At 39.0% G+C, this 15783-nt stretch overlaps 1 protein-coding gene across 1 annotated transcript; it reads right to left on the bottom strand.

The window, feature by feature from the left end:
- Positions 1 to 1798: 1798 nt before the first annotated feature.
- SOCS5 (suppressor of cytokine signaling 5) lies at positions 1799 to 8739 on the bottom strand. The gene is made up of 2 exons (XM_009635674.2): positions 8653 to 8739; positions 1799 to 5609 (listed from the first exon to the last, which is right to left on the bottom strand). The coding sequence occupies exon 2, from the start codon at positions 5595 to 5597 to the stop codon at positions 4047 to 4049; it is 1551 nt and encodes a 516-aa protein (XP_009633969.1). The 5' UTR covers positions 5598 to 5609; positions 8653 to 8739; the 3' UTR covers positions 1799 to 4046.
- Between the last annotated feature and the right edge of the window lie 7044 nt (positions 8740 to 15783).

Here is a 15783-nt window from a genome sequence, read left to right as displayed (position 1 = left end):
AGTAGTGCAGAACCTTAAACATGGACTTCGGGATGACATCTAGCAAAGGTTTGAATTCATCTCATCACAGACAGGTCTTTCAAAGTCTGTACGCTTCTGATTTGAAAACTATCATTTTGTAAGCAACAAGTCTTCAAATACACACAAAAGTACATAAATGCAAAACATGGCTTTGTAACTTATTTTCTTAAGAGAAGTTTCATTCTGACAAGTAAATTATCTGGACAAGTGTCTGCATGTCCTTAAGAGTATTTTCATAAGAGTTATGCCTTTAAAACTGATAAAAAACCCCAACCCGCAGACCCTGATATATAGCCAAAATATAGTGTAGTTCCCTTTCTCCAATTCCACGGGGACAAATATAGATTTCTAAAAAGATCTGGATTTAATACCTTCTTCTTTTTTAAATTGTAATTCTGTTCTACAAACAATGATCCAATTAAGAGTAAAACACCTCCATGTGCTATATGTCAATGCATTAATGACATTGTTTTATTTACACAGGAATTCCCCGACATTAGATAACACATTATATGGAAATTACAATTATTTTAATTTCCATACCTTGGTAATCTGGAGCTGTTGCTGACTTTCTAAAAGATCACAATGTGTGTATTTACATGCAGCAAAACCACCAAGTTGTGCTAAGTATTCAAAGATCTTAATTCCCACATAGCACCACCCCCCTCCCCTTTTCAAATATGGCCAAAAGATCTTTGTAAGATTTTTTGCAAAATAATCCTACTGAGTAAGCCCTTTCTATAGCCCTTTCTGCAGAAAAAAGAATAACCTTGAAATCACACTTTACAAGATTGAGGCTCAAATACTTATTTGTCATGTAACCAAATCAGACTGGAAACATGCTACCATACCTTATTACATTGAATCCTACTGTTAAAAAAAATATCAGTGGTTTGTGCACATCTTTTGAAGACCTGCGTAAGATTTTCTAAACAAAATCAGAAGGTTAAAGTTAAAGCATACTCCTCAATTAGAAACGAGGAAATCGACTACTTGCATTCTCAACATACTAACACTTTAGTGCCTTTCGAACTGAAAATGTATTCAGTAATACACTGCAGCTTGAGTTGTCAACGCTCAAGTCTACCATAATTTAAAAAGTGATTATTTTTAGCATAACCACACTAGCAAGTTGTTCTGTGTATTTCAGTGAAGCAAAGCTTTAAAAAAAGTTGTAGAACAACAGATCATTCCTTTTTTGTGTTTTAAGAGAGCAACAAATCCTCTCCATAAAGATTATTTACACAAATGCAAGAGCAAACTTTCTGAGATAAGGGTTTGGGGTTTTTATTTTTTTTTTTTTTTCCAAAGATTCCACCACATGATAAAAAAATTAAATGAATGTGTATTCCTGACCACATTGATAATGTCACAGCTAGAATCTCATCAGCTAGTTTATGACAAGCAACTGCAACGGGTGTAAACAAAAAACAGGTCCCTACTTTGGGACAAAGCTTGGTTGCAGGTTGACTGTACGATATTAATATTGAAAGCAAGATTTAAAGTAAACTCATCTGGAATTCAGATCCAACTGAGGGAACAGTGAGAACGACACAGTGAAGGTACACTTGGGTGCAATTTCATGCTGGTGACTTTTTTTTCCTCTTTTTATGCTTAGAGCAGATTTTAAACCAGGAGTTGCATATCCAATGACACACACACACAATTCAAAACTTAAGTGACCATTAGCACATTTGTACACATACTTACATAAATTTAGTATTTACATATTCTAAACAAAGTTCCATTTTAACAGTTGAAGTCTTTTAACACATGAAAGAAGATAGGCTACTACAAAGAATGCGTAACGGGATCACAAATTTTCCACAAGCATATAAACACAGTTTTAAAGTGCTTTCTGGGTGCTTCAGATTAACCCCTTGCAATATGAGCTTCTATGTAGTGCTGTTCCAGTCATTACAAAACTATTTAAATCATTCCCCTTCAGGTGCATTGTAAGTTCAAGAAAAATGACGACACCACTGATGTAAAAGTTTTAAGCTCCACCAACATAAATGTATACATTACTTAAGTTCAGATGAAGTTGGCAATTACTTTGGTTTATCATAGCTTGGGATAAATATTTGATAGAACAGAAATTGCACCTCTCCACTCTTAAGTTTTTGACTAAAAAAATACCCCAAGATAAATTGACAGTATTCTTTGGTAAAAACAGGACATTTGGCCAGTTTGCGTGTACATCTATTTATTAAAATAGTCTAAAAGTGAACAAATGCCACTGCTGTACTGTCAATTTACAGGAATAACCATTCCTTACTCAGTGGGGAGTATCAAAACATTAAGCTTAGCAGTTAGCTATATAACAAGCTGAAACACCTTCAGCAACCATTACAGGGGATCACTTTTTGCTTAACATTTATCCTTTACATTACAAAAACTGTAAAAAGCTCTATGCCTGCAGACAAGTCCATTACTTTGCAGTGACTACAGAAACATTATTCAATGGTGTACACTGTTAGGTTTCTTATAAGCGTGTAACAAAAACCAGGAATATGGTGTGCTGACCAACCAATAAGCAACTGCACAGTATTTGTGCATTACCTATACTAAGTATAAGAAAAGCCTATTAAAAATTCAGTTAACTGCTACAAGTTACATGACTATATAAAAACGGAGCAGATATACAATTATAACACTGAACATACTGTACTTTATTAGCACAAAAAGCCAGAACAAGGCACAGCAAGCAGAAAAATACATCAATAGAAGGGTTAGTGTAGCATACAAGAATAACGTTTATTGTACTTGCAGCCAAAATGTTCCCTACCTCGCACAGGTCAATGCCATAGAGAAGTAAGTAACAACATACTGTAGCAGCTGGTAAAGAAACTAGGGAGCACTCATAATTGGTACAAAACATTAAACAGGGGTCAGGGCATTCCAACAAAATTTTAGTGCAAAAATGTCTAAGACAGAACTATTTTTAAGTTCCATCTCCAATTAAATAAGCAAACAGAATCTTGTTTCCAAGTAATCTGTTGAAGCTATAATCAGTGCATATTACTTTAATACATTTTTAAAAGCGCAAATGGAAAGATATTTACAAATAAAGTGTAATAGTACCTTTGAAACCTGACATTTATTTCAGATATGTCAGCTTTTGTATTCCGATTATAATAATTCAACCACTTGTAATTTTCTCCATAAAAATATCAGGCGACTTTAAATAATTAAACATTTTTTCCTCTTGGCTGTTACCTTCCGTTGTAAGTTACTAGCAGTCAGGCCACCAACTTCTGTTTCAGAAAAACACGCAACCTTTTGTTTCATGGCAACAACCTAATCCTGTGTCGGGCCACTGACTCAGTAATTCACACTGGAAGGTATTTAACTGTCTTGGACAGTATTACTTTTGCTAACAATGCCACTTAAATCTCCAAGTGTTTCAAATAGAATTACAGTACTGAGCAGGCATATTCAAGTCTTAATGATTAGGAAACCTTATACATTGAGAAAAGCATGATTCATCTGTTAGCATCAAAACACCATTGACTCTTAATGGACTGCTTCTAATGAACTGCTCTTCATTAAAAGAAAATACTCTTATTCACTAGTATTTGGAAACTCGTTTGTGAGCTAAATTAGTACTTTGAGTAGTGGAAAGTTTTCAAGATGACAATTTTAAAAAAATACTTCAAATATTAGCAGAAATGCTCCTCTAATAAAGTCTTCCTTTATTAGCATTACATGAATGCCCCATGGAAAATGCCTCATAGTTTCTTCATCCAATTACTACAGCTATAAAAGGGAAACAAAATATTTAGAAATTAGCAAAAATATTTTCATCAGGCCTTAATGAAAAACGTGCAGAATTGTGTCTGCTTATTGTTTCCAAGAGGCATCACAACTTAGTTTGATTAACAGCAGGCAGCATCTGACAGGATACTAACACTCAGCTTAAATAGGATATTGCAGAAAAGCTAGACATTGTTGGTGCGCTCGCTGCAGTTAAACTGTAACACACAAAAAAAAGCATTATTCTAGAAGCTTATTCTGATTTCCATTTACTTTGTTTTTATAGGTTCCCGCTCCAGCCATCGCACCCTGACTTTTTGCTTATAGTGATACTCCTTTAGAAAGTCTTGCAACATCGAGGGTAGAGGAAGGTCATCAATTCCATCATACGTAGTGCACCTGCAGATTACTGCCCGGCAGATATACTGCAGACTAAAGGGGAAAGTCCTGTTCAGAGATACAGTAAGTAACGGTTCAAAGAACATGCAAGAGCTAGGGTCTTTGTAGTGTTCCAGAAGCCCTGTAACAGTGGAGGAGTGAAACACACAGGGATCGTGGGCATCGAAACTAAAGTTGTGATTCCACTGCTCAATGCGTGCATGTAGCGATCGGTTATAACGACGGAAGCTCACAGAGAAGAGGTAGTCCTCTTGCGCAGAATCCCTGAGCAAAAAAGTGCCTTCGGGTTTACCCTCCAGAAGCGCTTCTGCTTCATAGCGGTCCATCACACCCCAGTAACATGGGTTACCTGTGATCTGAAGTAAGTCTGGCACAAGGCAATGGATGTAATCAATTTGAGTATGCACTTTCCAAGCCCCCTGCCTGCTGATATGGCCGTGGCTCTCTCCAGACATCTGACGCTGCTTCTGCCTGCGTGACTGCAGACAAAGCGTTGTTGTGTCCTCTTCCGAGTCACAGTTCCCTGGAGGTGTTATGTTTTTATCCCCAGTCAGCTCGGTCATACCAGGGGCTAACTTTGGTCCCAGTTTATACAATGGATTAACCTGTGCTGTAGCTTCAAAAGTATGTATTTGGGCATTGGGAGGGGGATCAACCCCTTCTTCAATACTAAGTCTACGTCTCTCTCTGAGCCTGTCTTCTTCATCTTCTGTGGAAACCAAGGAAGGATCAAATGTGTCAAAAAAAGTTGAATGAGGACTCACAGGTGCTGTGTGTTGTTTAATCAGATGCCACTTCTGAGCCAGATCTGAGCCTGCGGGAAAAGGGCATTTCTCAAGCATTAGTTCAGAGAGATGGATCTTTCTTTTGTTAGAAAACAGAGGTTTGGACTGTTTGCTGTAAGTTCTCATGGGAAAACACAGCCCAACAGTATCTCGTAGACGTTGTCGCAGAGAACGGCTACCTACTGTCCTGTTTGATACTGCATCCATATCATGGACAGAGCTCACCCCATACCTTCTCTCCCTCCTCTGCAAACCGCTTCGTGTTCTACCAAATCTTTTTTCACTATCTAAGGAGCTCTGGTCCCTTCGAGCCAGTCTAGCTCCCGCGGTGACACAGGAGTCATTCTCTTTCTCAATGCTTATTTCAACTATCTGAGGAATTTCTGTGACACAGTTTTGGTTCCGCCTTGCCGAATTCTTTGAAGGACTTAAACCTAGTTGCAGAGCAATGTTCTCTCTCAAAGGGCTGCTGGGTTGTTGTTGAGCCAAATCAGTTATCTGGATAGCTTTCTCTTTAGCAGATGAGCAACTATTGGAGTTCACAACTACATTTTCATTTTGGTTTCCACCTTCATGACTGAAGAGATTCTGGCACCTGTATTTGAAACTGTTCCACATCTTTCCCACTTTATCCATGGATTACGTTATCTAGATTCAAGAGGAGAAGAAATATTAAAATAAAAATATAGTTTAAAAAATGAGGATACATCTTCAGTTATCAATTAAGTTACAGACACAAAACAACTGTTAATTGAACACACTATATTTGAAAGAGTGCCCTAGCATTTGTATGGTTACATGGAAGTAACATGCATCACACCATTTTGATATTTAGAAAAATCACCATGAAGAAATTGTTCAGGAAATTACAAACATTTTATTTATATGCAGGCCCTCCCATTTTTCTGTAGGCACGTAGGTAGGTCTACATAGTTGTATTTGATGGACAGGAAATATGCAGTCTAAAATTCTTCATTTTAGGAAGAATTTGTAAGTCATATGTAAGGTATGATTCCCTCATAAGCTTCCAATAAACAGCAGTAAAACAAATCCTGAAAAAGAGCTATTAAAGTCACTAAAAATATGAGACCAGTTAGTAAAATCCAAGAAGCGCACGGCAAATGTCCAGGTACTTCATTTAAAAGCAAAAGCTCCAGCAGCAGGCCAGATAAATTCCAAGCTACAACTGACAAGATTAAAAAAATTAGCACAAAAATAGAAATTTAGAGGGAAAAAGGCATTCACCATTCTTAGATGAGGCAATCACCAAAAGACAAGGAAAGGCAGTAGGGTATCAGCAGAATTTTAGAATTATGAAGTATCTAGTATATTAATAAAAGCCATACACATGAAACATCAAAAAAACCCCCCCGTCTGGCTTTATTACTTAAGATATAAAAGAATGACAGAGCCCAAGGAGCTTTTCTATCTTTAGTAAGAGCACTTAAAAAGAAAGCAGGTCCGCAGCAGAAACATGATGACAGTGAATCATGAAGATACAGTAAAAAGATAAAAACATTAGCAGTATGTATTCTGTAACTACCTCTTTAGAAACAGAGTTTGATAATTGGAACAAGACTGCCAAAAACACAGGACTGCCCTAGGACAGAGAGAAACAGGCTAATTCTGTACTAAAAAAAGTCAGGCAATGCCAAGCTAAATTAGATCTAATTAAGTTCCGAGAGAAGTGCTAAACTTAAAAGGACTAAAACATGTCATCTTATCTAATTTAACTCTTAATGGAAACTGCTCTGTTCTTTGGAAACATTATTTTGAAGCCACATTCCTCTGTTGCTGCAGTTCTCTTCTGTTCACAGCTAGAAAGGAATCTGAAGCGTGACTGAATGCACTGGGTCTCATGAAATAACGTGGATGATAAACAAGTAAGCAACTCTAGCGATCCAGTCTAGAAGTCCCTGAAGACAGAAGCGCAGCTGTAAGCCCATGACTTTATAGCAGAATCCACTGAGACCGGGGAATAGTCAGCGGTATAGCTTACATGAGACTCAGGAAAGGATAATGAACGCGAAACACCTAGCTGTTACAGGAACAGAACGCAAAAGGACCAAAAGCTTTCTTCCCCATCCCCTCCTCAGACACCTAGCTTGCTGTTTGCTGAAGTATCTACATCCAATTGCATAAAATAAAACCTTAAGAATTCAGTGTGGCTGCAGAGAGGTGTGGGGGCAGGGGGGAAGCAGGTCAATCAGGCCTTAACAGTCTCTGGAGATTACTGGTACGAGTTACCTAGAACATAGTGCTAATGACAATCTGAACAACACCCAAGTAGTTATTAAGGAGGGAGACACCTGCAGAGAAATGTTATACATAAACAATGCTATAGAGTTCTGTGCACATGTAAAAGTGAAAGTGTGTAAGCAGAAGAACAAGGAATGTCTTCCGATTAAAAAAAAAAATATTCCAAATTTGTTTTTTCTGGAGTTGTCTGGACCAAGCTGGGGGACTAGGGGAGTTCTAAGAGCAGCAAAACTAATAAAGGCAGAGCGCGTACAGATTAGCGAGAACCACGCAACCATGTATCATGCCGTTGCAATAATCATAGCTGTTTGCGGTGTCTCAGAATATCCACACTGACCAGGAGGCAGTGTATGTTCGCTGGCTGCCAGTTTGTCAACGCAGTATATATAAGGTTGACTTCTACCCATTTTTCTCTCAAGATGCACATTTCTCTCTTCTCCTAGTCACAGATATGTTTAAAGTTTTGGGAAGGCAGAAGGAAAAAGAATAGATAACCTCCATTCCCTTGGGAAATCAGGCTAGAAACAGTATACATCTTTGCAACAACGCACTGGAATTACTTTTCTAACCAAACCAGTCATAGAATCACAGAATGATAGAATGTTTTGGGTTGGAAGGGACCCCTAGAGGTCATCTAGTCCAAGCCCCCTGCAGGAGCAGGGACACTGCTAACTAGATCAGGTTGCTCAGAGCCCCATCCAACCTGGCCTTGAATGTTTCCCGGGATGGGGCCTCCACTACCTCTTTTAGGTACTGAAAGGCCGCAATCAGGTCTCCCCGCAGCCTTCTCTTCTCCAGGCTGAACAAGCCCAACTCTCTCAGCCTGTCTTCATAGGAGAGGTGCTCCAGCCCTCGGATCATTTTAGTAGCCCTCCTCTGGACCCGCTCCAACACTTCCATGTCCTTCTTGTGCTGAGGGCTCCAGAGCTGGACGCAGTACTCACCAGAGCAGAGTAGAGGGGCAGAATCACCTCCCTCGACCTGCTGGCCACGCTTCTCCTGATGCAGCCCAGAGTACGGTTGGCCTTCTGGGCTGCCAGCGCACATTGATGGCTCATGTCCAGCTTTTCATCCACCAGCACCCCCAAGTCCCTCTCAGCAGGGCTGCTCTCGATCCTTTCTTCCCCCAGCCTATACTGATACTGGAGGTTACCCTGACCCAGGTGCATGACCTTGCACTTGGCCTTGTTGAACCTCATGAGTCATACACTATTCAGTGGTGTCTTTTACTATAAAATTGCTCGTTATTGCTCTTCCTTTGCGCTATCAGGCTAGAATCTTTAAACTGTTAGATGGGTGGAAAGTTCTCTACACAAAGAACAAACAAACAACAAACCCCCCACCATATTGGCTTGACAGACTGTACTGTTAAGTTAAATTTAAGGTTAGCTATTTTTTGTCATACTCAAGAGAATATAGATACCCTTCTTACCCAGAAAAGCATACGAGTCGCCGTCTCTTGTCTTGAGAATATACCTCAACATGAACTTGCTAGATTCCTTCTCTGAGTTGTGGACATGATTACTACAAAGAGAAAAATGGTATTTTTGTTAGTTGGTAGACTATATTTTAATTTAGATATTTACAGTTAGTCACTGGTATCAAAGGTATATTTTACTAATTATATCTTAAATGTGTGCATGGAGCTGCCTGCTCATTATATATTTTTAATGCATATTATCATAAACAAAAAGCTTCACAGAACTTTTTCATCCATTAACACCATTTGTCAAATAGAGTCCAGAAAGGATCCTCAAATGAAGCTTTTGAGAACCAAGAACAAAGCCACAGCACCTGGATCACTGAAGTGCCAGGCATGATGGGCATACTTAGGCCTATATAAAAATGGTTTCCCCACATTTTGGTCTGAAGTCCAAAGCAGTGGTTCCCAAGTTGTGGTTGGCAGCGCTGTCAGATCACCTCATACTGCCTCTCCTCCTTGTTTCCAGCTGCTACATCACATCAAAAGGCAGCTAAAAATACACGCTTTTCTAATATTACTTTTCCAGGTAAGCAACTGCTGTACTTGCCACAAGGATGTTATATGATTGTGAAGCAAGAGGAATATGAACCATGATTCTAAAAATGGGAAAGTGGAATACAAGACAAGTTCTTTATTAAAAGAGTAGGTCAGCACTTCCCTAAAATAATCGTCATTGTTTTTCAGAAATCCAAGAGGAGTTGAGGGGTTCAGTATGCTAACACCACTGTCAGAAATCTAACAGTAACAGGACAGAGAAGAATAATTTAATTTGCTTCTCCACACTAGAACCAAGCCCAGAACCGCAGTAAAAGTTAACAGAAAACATTGGGAACTTACGTTAAAAGCTTTACATGCAGAACAAGAAGAAGAATATTCACATATTATGCATATTTACTGGAATGAAAAACTATGGGATTAAGCAATCACTAGGTAAATATTAAACGTTAATATTCCTAGGCAGAAACTCCAGAGTAATGTCAGAAAAGTACTAAACATTATTAGTTTCCATTCCCCTCTGGAAGCACTAAAATTGCTGAAACGCTTTTAAAGTTAGGCCATACTACTGCTATTGAAAGATTCCATAAAGGTATTCCAGAAAGCAACAGACTTACAAGTACAAAATCTTAGTACAAAATTAAGACTAAAGCAAAAGTAAAGTTCTTTTGCAACTTTAACATTTAAACCCACTTTTTCCCCCATTATGCTCCTAGCAAGTCCACAAACACATGACAGTAAAACCTAGTGTAATTGGTTCAGAGAGGGGCCTTAACAGAGCAAACGAAAGGTAAAGTGGCTAGAATAAGGGCTACACAATTTTCAGTAAAGCCTTACTTACAGCATTAGGTCATTCAGGCCTCTGAGGACATACCTGCAGTCCAAATAAAACCAGTAATGCTGTTTTACTGGACACAGGTGGCAAAGGGGCCGCATGCTAACCATTTTAACTCATTAAAAATACAAAAAGGACATGGAATCTTGAAATTTTCATGCTTAATGGTACTTCTCCTAACTTCATACATCACTATTATTCCGCAGTTCTGCTCAGGAACAGGAACAGTCGATGTACCACCTATCACATCACCATTGCTAGCCAGCTGACACAGCCTGTTGGACAAGTTGCCCAGTGGCTCCTGGAGGCAGCGGTTGCTTTGGGAACCATCCTTCGCTAATGGAAAACAGTTTATTGAATTTGGGTGACTGTCTCAGTTAAACCTCTCAACCTCATGTTAGAATAAAACTTGAGTCATGGGTATTTAATATTCAATCTAGTAATTTTAAATTAGTTTAAATCAATGTGCCACAGACATGTGGTTTCACAGATTTCTTGTGGCAGCACTAAGGTTGACAAAATACAAATTACTTCTAAACTGGCCCTGAAGCCATCCCGGCTTTAAAGGAGCACTGCCAGTGGTTGTTTTAGCCTAAACAGACAATAAATTTAATTCCACCAAAATCCACAAAGTGAATTTATCAATTTGTAGATCTTCTAAGAAAAGAAGTTACATCGATGTTCCTATAACAATCTCTTTTCAACTAAAAATTATTTCTATCTGCTTTAAACTGGCATAAGTTATCTTAAAAAAAATTAAGAGGAGGTAAACACTCTACAGGCATTACAGAAGCAATGAGCATCGTACTAGTATCTTAACACTGTATTGCCATTTGCAATAAATTTAGAGACATTCAAAGCCATTAAGTTTGCATGAGGGTAGTCTTTAAGTATTCTAAGTGTACAAATAATGAAACTACAAAGAGCTAGGAAAACCATTTGTGTAATATGATTTAAATAAAGACAACAGTTACAACTTGTTTGTAATCCTGAAATATCACACATTAGTGCATTACTGTGAACACTCAGACCCCTCTTTCCAGAAGCTTCACAAGATCTAGCCAAAGCTTTCTGCCTGTGACTTCCATAGGAGGAACATTGGAAGCCAAGGTTGTGCTCTGTCCTAAAGGTAATACAATTGTTTCACAGTGTTAACATTTTAAAAATTAGTTGATATGTACTAACCCTTAAAAATGTAGCCCCTTCACAAAAGCTGATACACTGCATAATGTACGACACCTTACAAAACAGGTATAGTATGCTTATTTCAAAAGCAAGAATCTACAAGATTCTTTGTTTTGGTATCTTCATATGATGATAGCTTCAAAACATTGAAAGATAACAAGGACAAAACACTGAAGGAAAACAAAACCAGACAATTCTTACAAGTCAAAACAACAATAACCTGAAAGGGGGAGAAATCGGTCTTCTTTGCTCCCTGCACACTGTTTAGCTCAATGCTAGCATGAGCCCACACAGGCAAGCAGGCTAGCACGTTCAGTGACACCGCTGCCCATCACCCGTCTACGGAGGTAGAAGTAAAAGGAATGGAGAGAGACTACACTTCTCTTTGGATTGTTCCTTAGTTTAAAATAATTCACTTAGCAGTGACAAGAAACTCCATTATTAAAGATGTTTGCTTCCATTAAGGTATGCTTGCTGAAGAGGTTAATGTCCTATTTGCACATTGCCAAATGCCTGCTGTAGGCTCCTGCTCTAACTATCTATCCTGCTCTAGTGGATGCACTAACAAAGCTGCTCACATAAGCACTCCTCAACCTTATTCAGTCAAAATGAATACGGCTGGCAAACACCTACCGTTTAAAGTAACCCACTTGAGGAAGGAAGAAAGGGCAATACTAAGGATTACAAAGCAATTTCCTCCCTTCCAATACGCATTCCAGAAATAATGAATTACTACTGTAATACCAGAGACAACATTTCTTAAAAAACAAGGAATATGCTGGCTCAAGTGGAACCATGTGTACCTGTACACACACACACACAAACGTGCTCCCTCCAGACAGCTTGAAGAACTGATTTGGAAGGCTGGAAGAGGTGGCTGTTTTGTTTTTTTTTTTTTTTTTTAACTAGACAAGGTAAAGGGGCCAAGTGCCTCAAGTGTTCACGAAAGCCTTATTAGGGCAAAGTACTACTGGCTTTTTTCCTAGCAGACTCTGATAATTTGGAAGCGCAGTTGTGTAGAAAAAAGAATCTGAAGGTCTGAACCACAAATCAAAACTCAACCTGCCAAGAAGAGGTAAAGGAAACCAAGCTGTAATTCCAACACCACACAAAACTGGCGTAAGTCAGGACTGCAACCAAAAGAAATGGCGTCAGCCTCTTCCTGGCCACCTGTGCTGGTGCAGGAGGTGGTCTGTACACCGTATGGCCGCTCAGTCAGCCAGCTCAAGGAACCGATCCAGACTAAAATGAATTCTCAGAAAAAGTCTCAATCATTTACTCCATCTGGTTTATGACTTCTCTATAAACATTCATGTCAACACATGGGAGGAGCGGATGAGGAGGGAGGAAGCAGCAGCCAAGGCAAGACTGCTTCCTTCCACAGCAGCACTCATTTGTTCTGCTCATGATATTAAGACCTTAGACGGCTACTCTGAAGTGAAATCTCAATTTAAAGCCTATATATTAATCAACTGTGGGTGCAAAGAGAGAAATTAGGACTATTTATGCTGCTGCTTTGAACATTCATGCTGAAAGTTCAGCCACTGAAAACATTTATTTCAAAAATAAAATGCTGAGTTGGCTTGATGTGTCCTGCTAAAACACAGGGAAAGCTACAAGTTTCAAGGACTTAAGCTGGCAGACTGTCAAGTCAAAGAAAAATAATGATACTCTGCCATTGTTCCAACGTGAAAGTAAGAAGTAACCTCCTCCCCCTTCTTGGTGCAGATTCACAATGAGAAAAAGCAGTCTTAGTTTGGACAACTGAAGTTCTGCCAGTTACTTTCCAAGCAGCTACACATTGGTAACTTTAGTTCAAAAATATCGTTCCAAAATACTTGGAACAGTGGGATACATCCTTGTAGCCCCTTACTAGGCTTTGGCGTTCAAAAAAAAAGACACTTTCAGGACTACATACTAGATGTTAGATTAGAAAATACCGTACAGTTGCCATCCATTTATTTTTTGTTCAGAAAACCTAAAAATCCCAGAAACAGAAAACCATCAATGGAAGAACAGAATGCAAACAACACTGGACCGAAAATAAGAGGCAGTTGTTTCTGAAGCACTCTTTTCCCTGTACTTACACAAGTCTAGGGGATAATAATACAACCATCATGAACAAAGCTAGTATTTCTAATTATGTACGGATCACAGAGCTACACATAGCAAGCATAAGTTTCAGCTATTAATACAGAATTAAACCTTTACAGATCTACTGAGAACTCCCCATAGTGGCAGATATCTGTGGCAGAAGCTCTGCAAATTCAAGACAGTGATGCATATTAATTCCAAGTAAAGACACCCTCAAATCATTTAGGCAGCATCCTGATGGCCACTCATCGTAACATGTAAACCCACACAAGCAACATTAAACAGAAGCAGTTTACTTTAAATTGCCTCCACACGCCCTAAGTAGGCAACTCATAACTTCATGTTATCAGCTGAAAAAGTGAAAGAAAGCATTAAGTTCGCAAAGTAAGGTCCCCACTATGGAAGAGAACTCCAGGTAACTCGCTGAAATAATGTTTTCTGTACTGCTATGTTTAACTCTCCTCAAACAGAAGCTGCCAATATACTTTTTTTAAAATTCATGTGGGCAGAATAAATGGTTCCAGTCAGTGTTCAAGTTAAGTATGGCAGCCCTCTTGATGATCTCTGCAAAAGCCATAAGTACTCTGAGAAAAAGTTACAGAGCTCTCCCCCAGCAGGGCAGAACTTATTTCTACTTCTAAGAATGTTAATGAAGCATATCCTTTTCTATCAAGTTTTAAAATATAAATAGGTCCCAAACTGATATAAAGAGTGATCTAATGGTTATTCGTATGTAATTCTTGGGAGTTCTCAGTTAAGGAAAAGCATACCTTAATAGCTATGCCTCACTAAAAGAAACGGGAATCGGAAGCAAAGTTGCAAAGATGGGTCAGTCATATCCCACATCCTTGGCTAGCTAGTAGAAACCAATTTAAGATATTTTGTAAACATAGCATTCCATTCAATTGCAAATTGGCTATTTGGCAAACAGATAGTTCCTCTGTTCTGGGATCAATTTGTACTGTTTTAAACAGCCTTATTTCTTCTCACTACATTTTTCAAAACCTCAACAGCCTGCCTAATGCCTCTCCCTCACCATAGTACCCTTGCCCCCCACCTGCTTACAAGCATCTCCTTTACACACAAAGCTCTTCTCACGCACTCAGCTACTTCCCATGTTTCCTTTCATTCTGACCAAGCAAAAGATCATATTCTCGAATACAAACCAGCCAGCTGCCACCTCTTAAAATCAATAAAAAGAAAGGTCTACTTGTCATTCTCTAGTGATGTATCTACAATGGTGACTACTTAGGAAGAAGCAGTATTGCTATTCATGCAATTTGCAAGACATATCAAAAAAAGCTGTCTTTCAAATTTGAGTGAAATGGACCCAAAAGTTCAAAAGTTTCTAGAACCACACCAACTGAGAGTAGTGACAGCCAGAACTGTGATTTCTTAGGAACTGCAGTTAAAGAAGTTAGTGTTAAACCTGAAAACTAAATATTGCTACAGGCACTTAATCTCTTGCACTATGAGTTGCTCAGTTCATATATCTGCCATTTCTGATGAAAATAAAAAGCCCACTGAGGCTTTATGGATAGCATCTGTATTTTTTGTTCATTGCTAACATCACTGGAGCAAAGCACTTGACAGTAGCATGGTTTATATGCACATGGGAAAGACAAGAAAACTCAGGAAAATTCCGCAAGTAAAAACGAGCTTCTCTTTGCAACAACATAAATTACTCAAAATGCTTAAAAAATATGAAACATTTAATTATAATTTATAGTACAACTGTATTAATGGACGACCTGTAAATTGGTCACATTCTCTTGTGCCACTGCAACACTGAAGAGAGATTAAACTTCAAGCTACTGTGGGGGAAAATGCTGGACCAGCGCAGCGTCTCATCCAGCTACAGCTACACTCTGCATGAAGTAGAAGGTGGCCTGGGATGGACAGTCCTGACAGCATCCACAAATTTATGAAGTGACCTTTATAATGACTTAACTCCCAACTTACATTCTATCACACCAGGAGTCTGACAAGTAAACTCTGTCACTATAGCACCACCGGCAATCTTAGATCAGTTTCTGTATAAAACATGTTTTCATAAAATAGAAGCATATTTGAATAACTGCAGAAGGATACCAGGGGATTTAACCTGCAAAGTATTTGGCGAGCAAGGAGTTAAAACCCTGCCTAAGACTACCCCACAGCTGCTGTCAGCAGTCAGGCTTGTCAAGAGAAGCTCTGGGCTGTCTTGACAAGACTAATTGGCAGCAAGCACCTGGTTCCCTAGGCTGGGCTGGGGTAGGTAAAAGAATATAAACCCTGCAAAGAAAGAGGAGGAGAAGCTGGAAGGCTGCCAGTAGGTCTAGCCTGTTTCATGTTTTCACTTTGATCCACAGGCAACTTTATCCTAGACTACATTCAGTTAGAGCTATCAGAAACATTTTTCTGCAGCTTTCCAGCTGAAAGGAACCCATGCTTTACGGTTCTGTACCTGGGAGCTCTGCCACTGAGCGCCT

Source organism: Egretta garzetta, unplaced genomic scaffold (genome assembly GCF_000687185.1).
Source record: "Egretta garzetta isolate BGI_Z169 unplaced genomic scaffold, ASM68718v1 scaffold123, whole genome shotgun sequence".
Taxonomy (NCBI): Eukaryota; Metazoa; Chordata; class Aves; order Pelecaniformes; family Ardeidae; genus Egretta; species Egretta garzetta.
This window is presented reverse-complemented; position numbering and strand designations above follow the sequence as displayed.